Raw genomic sequence first — 21,001 nt, 5'->3', positions numbered from 1 at the left:
ATCTATCTCTTAAGACATAAAGATTTTTCTTATTTGACTGTATTTTTGGTTAAAATAATAGTTGCATGTTCACTAAAAATTATTTCGGCATTTGGAGATTGTTTTCATTCTTTCATTTCATTCATTCGATACTGATTGATGTGTTAATCTGGAAACTATGCATGGTTTATCTATAAGCTAAAAATGGCTTTCGTTTGAATTGTTTTACATTTGTCATTTTGGGGCCTTTTATAGCTGACTATAACTGTTTAACTGTTTATTCAAAATACACTCAGACGCAGATTTCCTGTGTAACAGGAGCGACAAATACACATACATTTACAAACTATACTGTATGGACTTTGCTCATTGTTGATGGCCGAACGTTGAATTTTTTGTTTTAATCCTCTTACTTTGATTTCTAGGGAATAATACTGTTCTCTCATTGACAATCAAAGCACCTCTCCCTTTCTTAATAAAGAAAATGTCAATCTTTATATATTTTACATGTGTGAAGTAAGAGATGGAATAACTATTAATGCACATAAAATTTGATTTTAATGCCATCAGTTTACTACAAAAATTAATATAGATTAATATTTATGTATGACAATATATGTTACATCGATGTAATTCTATTATCCTTGTTTCTGGTTCAAATGTTGCGCACCTAAGATTGTACTATCAATATTTACATTCATATGTTTTGCACATGGATTTCTGCTTAATATATCAATGCCTGAGATATGTATGATTTTACTATTATGTTCCCTTCTTATATTGTGTCGTAGTCGCCCTTTTCTTTGCATCTTCTACCAATAGCATAAGCTACCAGAACGATGACTATCAGTCCACCAAGTGCTGAACCAACAGCAATGGGAATAACGGAACTTGTTTCAACATCCGAAGAACATTCCGATATACCTACAACCAAAACTTTGATTAATGTAAATTAATTGATTGTTGGTAATTATACTCCCAATACAAGGAGCACATGAAGTCGATGATACAACTAAACTAATCTACCGTTCTATCTATAGCTTCGCACCCAAGTCAGTGTAGCGATAAGTGAAAACAACAGGGGTCCAGTTTATGATACAACATGAACAGGAATGGGATGGATGAAACATAAAAGGGGAACGAATTTTGGGGTAAAGTTTGGTTTTGCTCGGGAAATCGTACCTAGCGCCTAAGTCAAGGCAGTCTACTTTCTAAAATTATGAATGCTGGAGGGCCATTTTTTGCTGGTGTACGACAACCTCTCAAGACGGAATGTTTTTTTTTATATACTAGTAGCACAAACTCGAACGCCCGTATGCGAACGGCCCTTGCTAAAGGGACGATTGGGTGATATAAAACCCGAAAAGTCTTGGAATTTGGACAGTTTTAAGAACATTGTGTTTGTTTACACTCTAGATTATCGACATATTAAGTTTACTTTTTTAGTAATTATAGTATAAGTATCAACTTCCAACATTCAAGAGAAAATTAGAACATAAAGCAATTAGATTCTAATGACTGTGATTTTTTTCTATGGTCAAATTTTTTAATGATGTATTTCAATTTACTTAATTTAAATACTGAAGCTGTAATTTTATCATTTTCTTCTTCATTTTTTTTTGTGGGGATGGGATCAAGCTTATGCATTTTATGCTTTAGCTTTTGAGTTGTTCTAATCAAGTAGCTTTTTTTCTCATCGTTCTTCAGTACGTCGTTTTATAAGCTCTGCAAAATCAGACGATACAAAAAACAGCTAGTCCAGTGTACAATGCATACTTAATACTTTGTGCGGAAAATGAGAATCAAAGCAAAAAGCTTTACTAGTATAAGAAAATCAACATTTGGGGAACACCGATAGATTACTATTGGTTTTCCTATACACAAACTATGACATGACAAATGTCACTTTCAATATACTTCCAATTAAACATGTTCGAACCTGATCCTGAGAAGTCAGTTATATTCTTCTGGAAGGCTGCATATTGCAAGTTAAAGGTACTCATAACAGTTCCATCTTTTAATAGAAATGCTGCTTCTTTTGTACATCTGTAACTGCCTTCTGTCGAAGCTGTGATTGTATCTGTTGCAAAAGTTGTTTTTATGTTTTGTCTGAAAACTAAAGCAAAAAACAAAATTTGAATTGTTGTACTGAAAGTTCTGAATATACTTCTAGATGGACATTTATTTCAAATAGTCAATAATAACGTTTGTATTAAAGTAAACGATTGAGATATCGTTACATAGGGAGGTTGAGACATCGTTACTAAGGAGATTGTAATATCATTTCAAAGGAGTATTGAGAAAACGTAGAGAGAAAAAAATAGAGAGATTAAGACATCGTAACATATGGAAATTGGTACCTCGTTTCAACGGGAGGTTGAGGAATCGTTATTTAGGGAGATTGAGACATCGCTATTAAGAGAGATTGAGACATCTTTACATAGGGAGATTGAGACATCATTACGTATGACGATTGATAATCGTTACATCGACACATCGAAACATAAGGAAATTGAGACATTCTTATATAGGATGAATGACGAATTTGTGACATGGGGAGATAGAGACATAGTTACAAAAGGAAATAGAGACAACGTTACGAAGGGAAAATAAGACATCGCTACAAAGGGAGATTGAGACATAGTTTTATAGACAGGTTGAGGAAATGTTATTTATCGATATTGAGACATCGTAACATAGATATATTGATAAATTGGTATAAAGGGAGACAGCGATATCATCATATAGGATGATTGAGACACGTCACATATGAAGATTGGGACATTGTTACGAAGGGAGATTACGAAATATTACAATGTGAGTTTGAGACATCGTTACAAAGGACGAAAGAGACCGTTACATTTCGTCGATCGAGACATCGTAACATTTGTAGATTGATACATCGTTACATTGGTAGATTGAGACATCGTTACATTTGTAGATTGAGACATCGTTACATTGGTAGATTGAGACATCGTTACATTTGTAGATTGAGACATCGTTACATTGGTAGATTGAGACATCGTTTCAAAGGGAGATTGATACATCGTTTCACAGGGAGATTGAGACATCGTTACATTGGTAGATTGAGACATGGTTTCACAGGGAGATTGAGACATCGTTACAATGGTAGATTGAGACATCGTCTCACAGGGAGATTGAGACATCGTTTCATTGGTAGATTGAGACATCGTTTCACAGGGAGATTGAGACATCGTTTTACAGGTAGATTGATACATCGTTACATTGGTAGATTGATACATCATTACATTGGTAGATTGAGACATCGTTTCGCAGGGAGGTTGATACATCGTTACATTTGTAGATTGAGACATCGTTTCACAGGGAGATTGATACATCGTTACATTGGTAGATTGAGACATCGTTTTACAGGGAGATTGAGACATCGTTTCACAGGGAGATTGAGACATCGTTTCACAGGGAGATTGAGACATCGTTTCACAGGGAGATTGAGACATCGTTACATTGGTAGATTGAGACATCGTTTCATAGAGAGATTGAGACATCGTTTCACAGGGAGATTGAGACATCGTTACATTTGTAAATTGAGACATCGTTACATTTGTAGATTGATACATCGTTAAATTGGTAGATTGAGACATCGTTACATCGGTAGATTGCCACATCTTTTCACAGGGAGATTGAGACATCGTTACATTGGTAGATTGAGACATCGTTACATTTGTAGATCGATACATCGTTACATTGGTAGATCGAGACATCGTTTCACAGGGAAATTGAGACATCGTTACATTGGTAGATTGAGACATCGCTTCACAGGGAGAATGAGACATCGTTACAAAGGGAAATTGTGACATCGTTATAAAGGGAAATTGAGACATCAATACAAAGGGAGATTTGGACATCGTTACTGAAGAAGGTTAAAACATCGTTTTAAAGGACGATTGAGACATCACTACATAAAGAGATTGAGACACCGTTACATAGGGAGATTGAGACACCGTTACATAGGGAGATTGAGACATTATTATAAAGGAAGATTGATACATCGTGAAGCAGAAAGATTGAAACAATATTACTAAGGGAGATTATGACATCGTTATAAAGGGAAATCGAGACATCGTTACAAATGGAGATTGAGACATCGTTACAAGGGAGATAGATTGAGGAATCGTTAAAGAGGGAGATTGATTAAGACACCGTTACAAAGGGAGAATGAGGCATCGTCACATAGGGAGATTGAGATATCGTAATAAAGGATGCAATTCGACAAGGTCCCAATTTATAGCTAAAAATTAAAAAAAAGATTTTTTATTCGTGTATTATAAAGAATCATAGCAAAACATTGACGTATATAATTATTTGTTTAAAATTTAAGAAATCAATTATTGTTCTTTTCGTGACGTCACAAATTTTGATTTCCCTCGATATTCGATGAACACTTTTAAACAGGTCGATTTCCATTGGGTTTTCTTTACCTAAAAATTACAGCGCTTACGTCGTTACATTTTTAGTCTGCGTTATATTAAAAAAAAGTTATTAATTTCTAGGGGATGCACTTATACTTTTTACTTAGTAGTCTTTTTAAATCTATTATAAGACTTACTTGGAATATCGATATCCGGGAAAAGTTCTTTGCTCAAATTAGCCGTTAAATCTATGTCAGACAAATAGAACTTTATTCGTCCTTGGTCATCGAATCGAGAAAATGTAAGTCGGAGATCCCAGTTGTCATAGAATTGTATTTGAAGACTTTGCGTGTTGTTCGGTTGATTACATCCTCCATCAAAGTTTACTCTCTCTGGAACTCCAATTACCCTTGATGCTTTCTGAAACCAGAACAGGCAATATTATTTTAATGTAAGCATCTTCAAAATACGATTTTACAGAATAAGACATGCAAATGATACCTATAGTTGTGTCATTTGGTCTCTGATGCAGAGCTGTTTCATTGGCAATCATACCATATCTTTTATTTTATTTTTATACATATATACAAAAGAAAATTTTGGAGTTTGACACAAATTTGACTTCGAGTATGGAGTTTGTTAAAAACGCATGTGTACACTGTAAGCCATGAATATATATTGTTAACTTACAGAAATATATGTGGTATGAGTGCCTATGAGATAACTATACAACCGAATTTAAATGACGGCGATTAAAGCAACTCTTAGCCCAAACATTGCTAAGCATTGAGCAAAGCCCACACTGTATGGTTAGCTATATGAAAAAAGCCCCGTCATGACTACATTTGAAACAACATTTCAGCAAATAAATCCATAGTATTAGACCAGAATTATAAAAAAAGTAATGAAAAACAAACTTGGAGCAACACACAACCTCTTAATTACAAGTTCCTGACTTGGGACAGGCACATGTGGTCCGAGATAGTCCCTAGTGTTGACAGTAGGTTACAAATATAGTCCCTAGTGTTGACAGTAGGTTACTTGCCATTAATTTTTATACCCCTTCCAAATTTTCCATGTTCAATGCCTCAAATTGCAAGTAGGGGGATGAAATTACACTGTAAAAAAAATTGGGTCCAGAATTTTAAAGGAAAGTGATCAAAGTAGTGATTTGGTCCAGCTGAAAAAGCCGGTTGAAAATGAGCACTTCGGAAGCTGTCAAAAGATTTCAAGACGCCCTAAACATAAAATTGTCCATATTTTGAGTTAGAGGCGATGAAGTTTTCTATAAATTTGATATAATTTGTCCCAAAAGTAGTACAACACACTGTAAAAGTTTCTTTGAGAAAGCGCAGGTGGGATTTTTTTTTATTTTCATTTATGTTCTAAAAGAAATGCACTACGAATTAATTGTGTTCTCGGACCATATTATGAATATACCTAGTCCAAAATAACTTATTTCATTACTAAGTCTATGTACTTTTTGTTCAGTTGTATTGTAATTAATTTCGAACTGTATTCCACACTGTATGAGTACACAAGTGCCGTTCTCTCCTTGTGCAAAATAAGATTGTATAGGTGGGTCATCAGGTCTTGGTGTGATAGGATTGCTGGTAGTTCCTTCAGGAGTACTTCCTGTTGGTGTTGAAATGAAGCTTGTTGTTGCAGGAACCGTCGTTTCGTCCGTTGTGGCCATCTTTGTAGTACTTCCGGTATTGGTGACATCTGGTTGTGTTGTTTCAATTGTTTCAGTACTTGTTGGTGCAACAGTTGTTTCGTCCGCAGCACATTCTTCAGCTTGAAAAGTGAAAAAGCAGAAGTTTCGATGTTTAGCATGGTTTCTTAAGTGATGCTAGAATTAAAATATTAATTTGTCGGTACAAATTCTTGACTTCATATTCCTTCATATCGATGCACAATTAAGGTCTTACCAACTTAGTCAAAAGAACCATTTGAGCTATAATATAATAACCATTATGCCACTCATCTTCGCTAGCCAAGGGTAACCCTTGTCTAGCGAAGATGTATGCCACTATAATTGATAAACTGTAAATTATATATGTATGTACATATAAAAGAGAATGTGATGATATCTATGAGTCAACTATAAGGGGAGGGGGTAAAAAACTACAGGTTACCGTACGGCATCAACAAAGAGCAAGTTTCCTTGTGTCATTTTAGTTGATTTTACAGAACAATCAGTCCATTTGAATATTAAAGCAAACATGTAATCAAATGAAATGGAATTTAGAAGAATTGTTGTTAAGATAGCCATGACTTGTTACTCAAATAACCTTTTAACAACCTTGTTAATTATTCCATTACAGTTCCAATAAATTCATACTGCATCTTTATGTTTTTATTTATAGGTGTATGGTTGCAGCAAATGTTATAACAGTAGAATTATTTGAAAGGACAAGATGTACTGACGACATGACTCCAGGAACCGTCGACAAACCGAAGTATACAGTTAAATCTATTGTGACTATATAGCCTTGATATTACCATAGACGTCAATTGTGCCCCTTTAATACCAAATATGTTCCAGAGTTATTTGAGTAACAAGTCATGGCTATCTTAACAACAATTCTTCTCTTTTGGCTCGGTATATTTGTTAACTTCAGAAGCCAAAAGAAAAGACAACTGTCTTCATAAGAAAATGGAACTGAAATCTCAAAAATAAAATATCTTGAGCTTTGATGATATTTTCTTCAGTATGTTATTCAATTTTAAAAAGACTTTTCAAACAGATTTAAATATATAGTGAGTGTTTTCTTTGACGTTTAATTTATTAAATGCTATTCTTGTCTTAATGGTACTGGAACTAAACATTAAGAAACATGTTTTAAACAGAAACACATTTCAAACAGAAAAAAAAAGAAAAGAAAACTGTTTTGTATTCGTAGAAGATCCTTTGATTGCTTCTACTTCTAACTAATATCGGTTAACCAAAACAATATATTTACCTTTTGATAGTGTACCATTAACTATGTTAAAAGCTTGAATTACAACATTAGTGATAGTCATCTTAAACTGGTACTCAAACATTGATGAATTCTTTTTATTGAATGAAATAGTTTGTTGTTCATCGCATTTATATGAAGATGTATCCTTTGACAGGCGAGTGTTTCCAATGTCTGCTAAAACTTGGTTACCTGTAGTAAAACAAAATTTCAATAAATGTACTGCAGAAATATATAACATCAAACTATACAGAAGCGTATGGTCCTGATTTTAATAGGCATTATACGCGTATATATTTCTGGAATAACCTGTCAAAATCGGAAACACTCGAGAACAACAGTTTTGAAAGCACCTGTTTTTAAATCGTCTAATCAATGGTATTGGTAAATTTTCAAACTAGAATTGTTGCTCAGTTTCTAGTTGTCTGTGTTTATCTTTTTTGTTGTCTTTTAGATTTTGTCCATGACATCAGTTGTTTCATAGACATCTGAGGTTTGGATGACCCTTTGACATTTAAAACTTCATGGAACACTCTTTTTGTTCAAATGTAGTTTTTTTCTACAAAAATCTTTTTCTATAAACGTTCTCAAAGTTGCTTACCATCATCTGTATTATTAAAAATAACATCGGGATCAAAAGTTGCTGTTATGTCCATAAAAACAACAGATTGGTCGTCTTTGCTAAATAACAATGTAATCCTCGCCGGTAAAGGAGATGTGGTTTGTAAAATTATACTTGACGATGAGCCGTTGGGACGACAAAATCCTTTATCTACTTTGGCACTGTTTAAAGATGATGTTACTTCTAACTGTAAATTGTAAAATTATTTGTAGTAAACTATACCATGTTTTTTTTCTCTACACTATTTTCTATGATTTAGATTACTTTATTCTGTTTGAAATATAAGAATGTTTCATATCATCTCATTGCACCAAATGGAAGGTAACATTACTATGTCTCAGGTACACCAGCACCGTGCTATCTCCCCCAACAGTATAAACATTTTCCTGGTAGACAATCAGTTATGGTTGAACACACACAACAAATGGAAAAGATTAGCGATATGTTTGATGCGGATTACAATTTTTTTTAATAGTAAATTTATTTAATTTTCTGTCAAAATTACGGTATTGTCATTGGTCCAGGTTGTCATGATATTCCAGTCAGATTTGGCTTTTATTCTTCCTTGAAAATTAAATGTCTTTATAGTTGTTGTCATACTTGTTTGTTTTTTTTATGTTGGGACTATACGGTTTGAGTTTTGCTCATAGTTGATGGCCGTACGGTAACCTATAGTTGCCTACGTCTGCTTCTTTTTGACTATGGTATGTACCTGGCTCATTGGCAAGCATACAGCATTTGCTTTTATATGAAGTTATTTTAGCACCGATATATCTTGATGTCTGATTTATACTTTGTGATACGAATGCATTTTTAAATATTACATCAGAAAAAACACTCCATGACTAAATCAACTCCCGAAGCAGTTTTCGGCTCTCCGAACTTTCCAGAAGTCCTGCGTTTGATTGCCTAGTTTATGAGCATCGGTCCTTGCTTAGATTTGATTTATACTTTTGTTGTTTTATTGCCAATTTTGGGCTATAACGTGGCGGCCAGTTTTTATTGGAGGAGGAAGCCGGAGTGCCAGTAGAAAACAACCGACCTTCGATAGGAAAACTGATCCTAGTCAATTAAAATTAAAGTCGGGTGCACTAGCACGAGCGGGGTTCGAACTCACAACCTGAGTGTTGACTGGCTAGTAACTACTTAGACCACTCGGCCACCGAGGCCCTCTTTGCTAGGAAGTTGTCGATGTAACATGTAATGCTAATAACTGGGGATATCTTTATGTTTGATATATTTCATTTTCTAATAAAATGAAACAGGATTGTGTGATATTTATGAAAGATCTTAGCAAAAGATTTCTAAACAACTTGGTTTAAAAAAAAAATATATTGCAATTAAATCCGGTTACGCGTTTCCATACATATATAAAAAAAAATATATCATGAAAGCAGATTGTGTTTACCGGCTCAGATCCATGTTGAGTCAGTTGAGTTTTAGCGTCCATATTTACTATTATGCATGGTGCTGAATCTGGGTACTGGAATCCTTTGCAACCTTGTAAATAATCAATGCACATCATTTATATGACAATTTTCATTTTAATTCAAATGCCATTAACATACGTCATATACCAGAATTATTTCAATTGTGTGCCTTACCAAAATATACCAATATTCGTATTTCCAAAAGTGGATACTTTTTGTCGAGCCTGTGACTTTTGTCGCAGAAAGCTAGACAAAGGGATAGTGATCCAGCGGCGGCGGCGTTAGCTACTTTTTTTTAACGATTTATATTTTAAAAGCCAGAAGACCTGGATGCTTCATACTTTGTATATAGATGCATTATGTTTCGAAGTTTCCGTCTGTCATATTTCCATTGCTTTGAATTCATTTTCATGCGAAACATTTCAGCGTATGCACTCTTGTCTTACATATAATATGGTCTGATAATATATTCCTTAAAATACCTATGCGGATACGAAATATAATGCAGAGGAGCTGCTCTTTTATTGATGTTCTTTATCTAAAAGGTTCACACAATTCTTACATGCCAACAACTCTCTCTATCTCTCTCATTCGCCGATCTATCATTTACCTCATATTTTGTTTATGTAGCCGTAATATGATTGATCCTGTATTTCGAAATAAACCATCTTTACGAGTTTTTGCCCTTGTTTAAACATTGCAAAGGATGTGGAAAATTTAGCATATGTAAGTTATTTTTTTTACGAATTAGCTTCATATATCTGTTTCAACGTTTTGCTCTGATAAAATGATATATATAAGTGTCTGAAATATACTATTTTCATTAGAGTCTTTCCCTCTGTTATTTTTACTACCAAGCATTAAGTAGGGTATTACTGCTGACTTCGCTTTCAGTCTGGCATACAAAAATAATTATATTGATAAGTAATTGAAATCACTTTTTGACAATGAACACATTTTTACTAATTTGTTGAAATAAGATAAGTATCGAATTGGTCAATTTGACAATTTTAAAAAGAGACTCGAGTCATTCAGTAATACTTAACCTTATTTTATTTCTAATTTCTGGTTCAACTTACCAGAAATAATCATAAGTATTCCTGTAAGGAGTAAATCTGATATCCCGAAGCAGTTCATTATGCAGTCTGCAGCCCTGAATAAGATAGACATAAATAAGTGTACTTTGTATTTACTAGAAACGACAATACTTTAAATTGTTTTCGCCAAACGTTAACACATTATTAACGGTAAAACAAAAACAAAAGTTGTTGGCGCAAACATTCAATTTCAGTGACATGTTTTTTTATCATGCAGTGAAATTAGTTTTCTTCTTCTCTTTCTCCATAGCACTGTCTGAACAGACCTCTGACAAATCCTTTCTTTGACTAGTTGTTGAAATTCATTGAATCACCAAGTTACATAAGATTTACCAGACACATATTCCCTTTTGACCAGCCTACTTAAGGTACAGGATTATTTTGATTTATGTCACACCTTCAACAAAACATGGGGAAGGCGAGACAAATATCTTGTTTTTCTGACATTGTCTTCAGCTATTGTTTAATTGAGTGATTAGTCGAGATTTAAAAAGGTATAGTTGCATAAAAAGAACATTTCATTCAATTGGATTTTCGTTCGCTTGCGAATCCAACACACCATCTAGATGTCATTTTTTTTAAGTTGGGTTGCTGTCTCATTGACGTATATTCCACATCATTTCTTTTTATTCATATGCCAAGTCATATTCTGATGGCTTGAATGCCTGTTAAATTTTGTGCATGGAACTTGTGATATAGGGACTATAACTAATCTTGCATGCTGTATGATTAACAGACAGTTTTTTTAACTGCAAAACAAATCGAAACATTGTTTTGTGTTGACCGTTCAATTTTTGCTTGTAGATCTTTAGGGTGTTAACATTATAAATGCATTTTTTTGGTTTGATTTTATAGATAGTTCAAATGTTAGGTTTACAGTATGCCATTTTTATATCTGGTTTAATGCTGACTTTTGCATCAAAATATCAGTCACGCCTTAGTCATCTTCCTGTGACTTTTAATAAGTTTGTTTATATAAGTACTTTATAATAAAATACCACGTCTAGTATTTAAAGATCGGAGATGTTGCATGAGCATTTCAACATAGTATCTTTAAACACATATTATGATCTGTCCTCCTTTAATGATATTTTCAGTGATTCCTCGAAGGTTTACATTGTTGTAAACCTCTTCCGAATAGAAGTGTTTATGATGAAATACTTACCCTGTCAAATTGGTATGCTATTGCCTATGGTTATTTACAAGTAGCACATTGGGTTCCGCTTCTTTTGTCTGTCACGTTTAATGGCGAATTCTAACCCCCTCCGAAATGGAAATGCTTATAGTAAAACTAACCCAAGTACCCAGACAACTACCAAATACAATTCAGGTTCATATGGTGTGCGTGTGTGGAAATATATTTCAACTAACTTACAAATCTGTTTTTAAATCGTTGATATATGTAAGAATAAATGAAAGAAGATGTAGGGTAAACGTCATTGAGACAGCAAACCAATGACACATATAACCAATAGACATATGTAGGGCAGCATACAGTCTTCAATGATAGCTAGGTGTCTGTATAAATTGTCAAGCTAGTAATATTCGTAAGTTTAAAATACATTCTTACAAAATACAATTTGTGAATAGATAAACAGCAATTACAAATATATAACAAAGATCTGCCCTAAACTCCAAATCCTCAAAATGATAAAAATGAAAACACTTGAAGGTACCTGACATGGGACAGACAAAAAGTTTGATAATTGTTAACGAGCCATTAAAATAATACTTGAAAGTTTTCTGAAGTATCTGGGTAACGGATGTCTTAGCCATAATCCCGTCTTCCTAATAACTAAAGCACACAACGGGTCATTAATGGAGCAGGAGTTATTTGCTCGTCTAACCAAATGTTGGAAATTTTGTAATAATTTTTGCTTTTTCTGTCTGTATTGTTTTTTCAAGTTTGTCTGAAGCATCTGTTCATTCCAATTTTCAAATATGAATTGCTACTGCATGCATAGGGTTTTGGGATGGTGTAACTTAAAAGACGTGGCATTGAAGTTGGCATGCTTCATAAAATAATTTCACCAGCATGTTGTCAAAATAGACCCAAACCAGATTATCTGTTTAGCTATTATTTCTTTTTTTATGTTCCCGAATATACCACGAAATAATAACTTGTAGTTGCTAAAAATCGGTCGAAAATATTTCGTATATGTACATGCCATTTTAAAGATACCAGTTTTGGGGAACAAGAAGTAGAATATAGAAGGAAACAGAAACATGTTTCACTCTATGGCATGAATAGATGAAGTTTTGTACATATTTATAAAAAAAAAAGAAGCAATAAATACTAGTTGCTGATCAAATGAAATGCAGCAGAACTGTGTTTCGTGCGGACAAATGTAAACATGTATACTCCCAACTCTTTTGGGAGGAGTATAATAATTGCCCTTTTGGGAGGAGTATAATAATTGCCCCTTTTAAAGTACCAGTGTTTGTCATCTACATATACCATAAAGCAGGCCTTCGATTAATTTAAGATGTCTTAACATTCCACTATAGTAGTATTGTTTTAGGAATAGTGAAAATTGTGATGTCTTCTTGCTCTCCGATAACACATGCCTGCGTTTTGCTTCAATTTCTTACTGATGTATGAGAAAAGGTCCGAAAGTTTCACGAACGACGAGTCATAAAAGATGACAATTGTTTGAAAGGTGATCCACAACAATACATAGGCTATCAATAATCAACTCAAACAGCTGTGGGTAGGCTTAATAAGCATTGTATATACTATGTTCCGCTGTAAATTAGATGTTTGGTAGGCTTTTTTCTGAATTTATAGTTTTTTGAAGTATTTTCTGAATAACATAATAGTTTCTTTGTATTTTACTTGTTGTGTAAAGAAGTTTCTTTTGTAATAATACTTAATATATGTATAATTTACCCTTTTAGGTTGTGTATCACATGCGTTCGTTTGTTTATAAGTAGTATTTCCGGTTGTCTCGACTTTGATCAACTATAAAACTGATAAAATTTATATATCTTTAAAAATCGTATTATTTGACTTCATTCAGTGTTGAAATTGATAGTACACGTATAACCAACTCATGATGTGACAACGGAACCTAATCTTAGCTATATCACGGTGGCCAAGAATTACGATCCGGTCTGCTCTTTTCCAACCTCTCGGAGGTTTTAAGTTTAGAGTAGTAGCTAATTCTTAGAAACTTATGTGTTTACCATGACAATAGATATAGGAAGATGTGGTATGAGTGCCAATGAGACAACTCTCCATCCAAGTCACAATTTACAAAAAAAAAATTAAAGGTCAAGGTACGGTCTTCAACACGGAGCATTGGCTCACACCGAACAGCAAGCTATAAAGGGCCACCACAAATAATAAGTGTAAAACCATTCAAACGGGAAAACCCACATGCAACCAGGCTAAACAGACGACACTCTTTGCAGTCATCATTGCAATCTGAATTGTCCATAAAAGTATTGTGTGTGAATCATTGATGTTCTGTAATTGTATATGCATGTCTGTCGTGGATTGTTATTATATCCCACTACAAAGGAAGAGATATATTGGTTTACTTTTGTCTTTCCGTCAGTCTGTTCACTTCTGTCGCATTTTAACGGCAATTATAATGCATAGCTTCTTGATATTTGACAAGAGGCTTCATCGTGTATGCCATGCGGAAGATACGTTCCTTCGATGGTCAACTTTTATGAGTCTCAAACATCATGCACAGTTACAAAATATTGTCAATTTTGGACAACAACATTGAACAGGAATATATTTAGTGACAATGGCTCTCAGTACCTCTTGTATTGAATTTACTTTGCTCGGGATCTTTACACATTTTCATTTTTTATGTAAAAGAAAGGGGGAAATGTTTCCAAGGCTTTTTTTTACCTTCATTTGTCATATTTAAAAATATTAATATCGTGTCAAATCTGCATTGTGGAGTGTTGCAGGATTGGTTATTTTTTTTTTAAATTATTTTACGAGAAGGTTGAAGGAGTTTTGTGTAGTGTTAATATTTATTTGATGTATCTTACTCCATTGGAAGTTTCAATATTTCCCATATTCTTTTGAATGCGTGAGCACTCTTTATAGATTCGTTTCTGGAAGACGAAGAAGTTGATTTATAATGTGAACGAGAAGATCCATTTTTGATAATGTTTAGTCTCCATGCTATTTCTGACTGACTGACTTCCTTCTAATATATATATACGTATCATTTTTGTTTGTTTTTTTCGGGTTATGTTAATTTCTATGGAGTTTTTTCTCTGTTTACTTTCCTCTATCGCCAGTTTTCATATACGTTTCTGTTTTTTTTAATAAACAATCCACTACTGCGCTATATCTTTTCGTAGAAATCATCCACCCGGTATATAGCCTAGTCGTGCTTATTTTTACTACTACTTGGGAGTTTTCAACTCATTCAACTCAAATTGTACCATTGCCTCAGGGTTTTTTTCTGTGGACCATAGTCTTACAGCTACAGAAAATCCCCAATCCGACGAAATTTTATATTGTTGTTTATACATAGTAAAAGTGTTCAGTTGACCATAAACAATAGTTATGCAACACAACCTCAATAAACTAGCCTTGACCTGTAGTCAAGGTCTTTAAACACATCCTTAGTTAAATCACATACACATGTAGTTTTATTCAGTGGTGTTTTTTGAATATTAATACACAAAACCACAAGCATTGCTCAAATGAAATCATGGACTTATTGATATCATTTCTAATACTCTGTTCTCTTGTTCTTGGGACTAATGCGAATGATGTTAAAAAGGTGTTGGTGTTTGGGGGAAATGGTCTTATTGGTGCAGCTAGCGTAAATAAAATGCTAGAAAATGGACACGATTTGACTTTGGTAACCAGAGGAAATTGGTACTGGGACACTGACGATAATATCAAGCCACGGGTAAAGCATTTGAAATGTGATCGAATGAAAAGTTTAAAGGATTGCTGGAGTGCAGAACAGTATGATTTTTACGATGCAATTGTAGATTTCAGTGGATTTGATCCGTATATGATCAAGGATACATTGAAACTTCTGCAAGGTTTGTAGATTTCATATTTTTACAGAGGTTCTGTTTGGATGAAAAGAACATCAATACTATTCCATCATTTTATAACTCGAAATTAAATGTATGTTATCCTGCATGTGCACGTTATATTTGCCATGTAATGAATGAATGAATTAATGAATTAATTACATACTAGTATTACAATGACTTTAAAAAAAATGAAATACTTTGACTTTTTACAAAATGAAATACTTTGGCATATCAGATCAAATCATCAACTGGGTAGAATCCTTTCTTTCAAACAGAACTCAAACAGTACTTTTAGAAAACATGTCATCTTCAAAAATACCAGTCTCATCAGGTGTCTCACAGGGTACAGTGCTAGGACCAATACTATTCTTAGTTTACATAAATGACCTCCCAGATTACATCCAACATAGCAAAATCAGACTCTTTGCAAATGACAGTACAATCTACCGACAAATTAAAACTCAAAACGACTGCCTCAAGCTCCAAGAACACCTAGAAGCTGCCATACAATGGGGAAAAGATTGGCTTATGTCTTTCCATCCAGACAAGTGTAACATCATGAATATAACAACAAAGAAATCCCATCCACTTTTATTACAACATGTATGGACACATCTTAGAATCTGTAAAACATGCACAATACTTAAGTATCACCATCTCAGCAGACCTAAAATGGAACACCCACATCCAGCAAACAGCTGCAAAAGCAAATAAATCCTTAGGTTTCATCAGAAGAAACCTTAAAGTCCAATCACAAACAATTAAAGAAAGATCGTACCAAACACTTATAAGACCAAAGTTAGAATACCGTTGTACTGTATGGGATCCATTTACAAACGAAAATATAAAATCAATAGAAAAAGTACAGAGACGAGCGGCAAGTTACGTGTGCAATAGACATCACAACACCAGCAGTGTGTCTGAGATGCTAGACACCATGAAATGGCAAACCTTACAAGAACGCCTACCACGAACAAGGCATATAATGTTCCACAAAATTGTAAATGAAAATATAGCCATTCCATCGCATAATGTATTACAACAGAGTCAGTCTACTACGAGATCCACCAATAAAGAATCCTACAGACAAATTCAGTGCAATAAAGACGGCTATAAATTTTCTTTTTTCTGTCAAACCATCAAAGACTGGAACAAACTCTCCCCTGAAATTACTAAAAACACTACTACAGAAAACTTCAAGGGTGCACTCACGCACGATGTGCTCCTTGATACTTACCCTCATCTAAAATAATCAGATACTCTTGTTTTTATCTTATAACCAAAAAAAAAATAAAAATAAAAAATGTAATAGTTAAAACCATATAAAAATTGTATAAATTAAAAACAAAGAAAAATTGTAAAAATTGAAAATACGAAAATATATGACCAAAAACAACTTTGAACAAGAAATATTTTGTTAATCTATGTTTTGACAAAAAAATATCCACATACATTTATTTTGAAACATTTACCAGACATGCGCCGGAAAGTAAACATCAGAACGTTGATGGTTTTCTGTAAAAAAAGAAGAAAGCATAAAAGCAAATATGGGGTTTCTACATAAATGAGACAACAATCAAAAGATTTATAAAATCAAATAAAAAAGTATACAGATATCAACTGTTTTTGAAGACATACAGACATCAACTGTTTTTGAAGACATACAGATATCAACTGTTTTTGAAGACATACAATCTTCATCAATAGACTTGTTTTTATTTGTTTGTTATTGCAATATTTCAAGCTTTACGAAATGAAAAGCAAATTTAGAAACTCTCCAAAATATGCCTTTCCTATTGACCACTATTCTCATGTGAGTCTGCTTTAACATATCCCGTGAATTCAAGTACTTAAATGAAAAAGGATAAGATGCAAAACTTGACTCATAATGCCTGTACTAGGCTTTCATTGAGATCCTAGTTTGCTATGTCCCAAAAGTTGGCACATTTATCCTTTAATGTGTATAGCTATTATCTATTTATAGTTATAAAGACCTGAATAAATCAATGAAAAACAATGATAACAACATTTATGAAAAATGCCAGAAATAAAACTAAAAAACAACTTGATTTATACCGGAAAACCAAATAATTGCATACTAAAACGATATCACATCTGACCAGAAATTGTATTTTTCAAATACTAGCCTTTTGCGTGGACAGCGTTTTGCTGTGTGTTTGTTTATTGCAATTTGCTAGAGGTATAAGGGGTTGAATTCTCGCAAACTAACATGCTTAACCCCGCCGCATTTTTGCACATGTGTGTTTTTTTTTCTTTTGGTTCATTTGTATGTTAAGGTGTAAGTGAGGCGTCCATTTCGCTGAGCTAGTATACATTATGGTTAAGGGAACCTGACATGCAGAGCTGTCGCCCGAACTCCGCTTCCGATGCGTGATTTTCTCGCTACCGTAGTTGACCCATTGATGCATGCTGTGAGTGCTTTCTTCTCTTTGGTCGGTTGTTGTTTCCATGACACGTTCCCCGTTTCCATTTTCCATTTTAAAATATATGTTTTTTTAATTGCAGGTCGTGTTGGTCGCTACATCTATATCAGTTCTGACTCGGTTTACGAAGTCTGCACGAAAAACCATTCACGGCCAACGGTAGAGACCGATTCTGTGCGACCAGGTGACATAAAAGAGCAGGATGTTTTGAACAAGAAAGATGATTATGGCCATCGGAAATATTCAGGGGAAGAGGTTTTGGTAGAACAGAGGAAGCAAGGTGGGATGCCATATTTCTTCATTAGACTTCCTGATGTTATTGGGTCACGTGATAACACATACCGTTGGTGGATATACCAGGCTTGGTTGAGATTATCGCCATACTTGGAAACAAAGATAGCTATTCCGAAAAATCTTATTAACTTCCCAATGAGCTTTGTTTATGTTGAAGACGTTGCAAATATCGTATTACAAAGTTTAAATTATGACCAAGACCTTTTAGACGAAGCATACAACTTTGCTTTTGATGAGACACCAACGCTACCAGAAGTTCTTGATAAAATGAAAAAATATATGGAAAAACTAGATATTGATATTCCAGTGGCTGACGATGAAGATGTTGTTCATTTATTCCCGTCCGTGACAAGAGGTCCTATATGCTGTGATAAAGCAAAACATAAACTTGGCTTCAAGCCTACATCGTTCGAACAGGCAGCAAAAGAAACTGTCGAATTTTATGAACAAGCAATGTTAAGTAACAAATTTGAAAGAGAACGGTTAAGTGTATTAAAAACATTAGAAACATTTTCTCCTAATAATCCTGGAAACGTTTATATAGGACTCCGAAAGGAATATGGTTTAGATATAAAAAGTCGAGAAGAACTGTAATAGAATGGGAATTTTCATTTTGATTTGAATTACATGTATTCATGGGTAGTACAGTATGTAAATACTTTAATGTAAACACAAAATAGTATCAACAAAACATAAGTAATTATACCAAACATTTTGTAATGAAATTATTAATTACACTATGACTTAAATTATCAGAATTCATAAAGATTTCATAACTACCCTTTTCATGAATTTATTGTCTTATTGATGCAATAGTTATCTGCTTGAAACTTGGATGTATCATAGTAATATTTTGCTTGTCAAGCTCTCAGCTCATCTACTGTATGGACATTTAAACACTAGCATTGTCCTATCCATGCATCATACATTTTACCTAGTCAAATAAAATGAGTGAGTCAAACGCTTTTATTGGTTAAAGTAGCTAAAATGTCCGGAAAGACCTCCAGCAAGACAACTGACTATCCTATATGCAAGAAGCCGAAATTGATTATTCCCAGAAAGATCTGCTTCAAGACAACTGACAATGTTAGTCAATTAAGATGAGCCAAACGCTTTTATTGGTTAACGAATTAACGAAAGGAAATGCTGACCAAACCTTCAACAAGAAAACTTCATTTAAGATGTGTAAAACACTTTTGTTGGTTAAAGAAGCCACAGTGCCAGGAAAAATATTCAGCAAGACAACTGCCAATCTTAGTCAAATAAAATGAGTCAAACGCTTTTATTAAAGAAGCTAGAATGCGTGGAAAGACCTTCAGCAAGACAACTGACCATCCTATACAATTAAGAGGAGTCATACGCTTTATTGGTCGAAGAAGCCGGGGTACCCTGGGAGACCTTCAGAGAGACAACTGACAATCCTATACAATTAAGAGGAGTCATACGCTTTTATTGGTCGAAGAAGCCGGGGTACCCGGGGAGACCTTCAGAGAGACAACTGACAATCCTATACAATTAAGAGGAATCATACGCTTTAATTGGTCGAAGAAGCCGGGGTACCCTGTGAGACCTTCAGAGAGACAACTGACAATCCTATACAATTAAGAGGAGCCATACGCTTTATTGGTCGAAGAAGCCGGGGTACCCTGGGAGACCTTCAGAGAGACAACTGACAATCCTATACAATTAAGAGGAGTCATACGCTTTTATTGGTCGAAGAAGCCGGGGTACCCGGGGAGACCTTCAGAGAGACAACTGACAATCCTATACAATTAAGAGGAATCATACGCTTTAATTGGTCGAAGAAGCCGGGGTACCCTGGGAGACCTTCAGAGAGACAACTGACAATCCTATACAATTAAGAGGAGTCATACGCTTTTATTGGTCGAAGAAGCCGGGGTACCCGGGGAGACCTTCAGAGAGACAACTGACAATCCTATTCAATTAAGATGAGTTTACGCTTTTATTGGTTGTAGAAGCCGGAATGGCAGGAAAGACATTCAGCAAGCCAACTGAAAATCACAGTCAATTAAGATGAGTTAAACGCACCAGTCACATGCTGTGTTCGAAGTCGCAACCTCCGTCTTGACTGACAAGTGATCATTAAGATGAACTAATAACAAAATTAAGCTACTGAGGCCCCAGGTTAGCATTGATCCTAATGGTCTTCGTCTGTATATAACCTTTCACTTTTGATCAACTGCACGAGTCTTAAATTCGATAAAAATCATAGAAAAATTGTATGATTTTGTAAAAAAAACCTTGACATATGAGAGTATGGTATTCAATTTTAAGTAAATAAGAAATCATATCTTGTTTACTTCCAATTGAAGAAGAAATCTCACAAAGAATTGAAGATATATGATGTACTTTATAAAGTATTTGTTTAAATTAAAAAAACATCTTGAAATTCAATAAATCTATAAACTGCTTACCATATGCTTAATGCATGTTTCCAGATTCACATTCATCAAGAACATTTAAAACCAAACAAAAAAGACCCTGCAGATAATGATTTATTAAAACAAGAGTGCACACACTGAAATGTCTCACCTTCTTTACTAATCATTGATATTATGTTGATAGTCCTAAGTATAAAGCTTTATTACAACTGTCACATAAACTTAACATTAACCAAGATAGCTAAACAAAGACCAATGGACCATGACAATGAGGTCAAGGTCAGATGAACCATGCCAGGCAGACAAGTACAGCTAACAATGCGTCCATACAACAAATATAGTTGACCTATTACT

General features: G+C 34.2%; 2 protein-coding genes across 2 annotated transcripts; one reads left to right on the top strand and one right to left on the bottom strand.

The window, feature by feature from the left end:
• Positions 1-518: 518 nt before the first annotated feature.
• On the bottom strand, positions 519-13,424 carry LOC134710806 (lysosome-associated membrane glycoprotein 1-like). The gene is made up of 9 exons (XM_063571205.1): positions 13,373-13,424; positions 10,465-10,538; positions 9,364-9,455; positions 7,935-8,142; positions 7,337-7,525; positions 5,851-6,167; positions 4,568-4,790; positions 1,919-2,095; positions 519-903 (listed from the first exon to the last, which is right to left on the bottom strand). The coding sequence occupies exons 2-9, from the start codon at positions 10,520-10,522 to the stop codon at positions 755-757; spliced, it is 1,413 nt and encodes a 470-aa protein (XP_063427275.1). The 5' UTR covers positions 10,523-10,538; positions 13,373-13,424; the 3' UTR covers positions 519-754.
• Positions 13,425-15,051: 1,627 nt separating this feature from the next.
• LOC134711565 (uncharacterized) lies at positions 15,052-19,033 on the top strand. Its single transcript, XM_063572222.1, has 2 exons — positions 15,052-15,510; positions 18,034-19,033. The coding sequence occupies exons 1-2, from the start codon at positions 15,168-15,170 to the stop codon at positions 18,837-18,839; spliced, it is 1,149 nt and encodes a 382-aa protein (XP_063428292.1). The 5' UTR covers positions 15,052-15,167; the 3' UTR covers positions 18,840-19,033.
• Positions 19,034-21,001: the final 1,968 nt, after the last annotated feature.

Source organism: Mytilus trossulus, chromosome 3 (assembly GCF_036588685.1).
Source record: "Mytilus trossulus isolate FHL-02 chromosome 3, PNRI_Mtr1.1.1.hap1, whole genome shotgun sequence".
Lineage (NCBI taxonomy): Eukaryota > Metazoa > Mollusca > Bivalvia > Mytilida > Mytilidae > Mytilus > Mytilus trossulus.
Note: the sequence above shows the minus strand (reverse complement) of the source record. Positions and strands in the feature narration are given on the sequence as shown.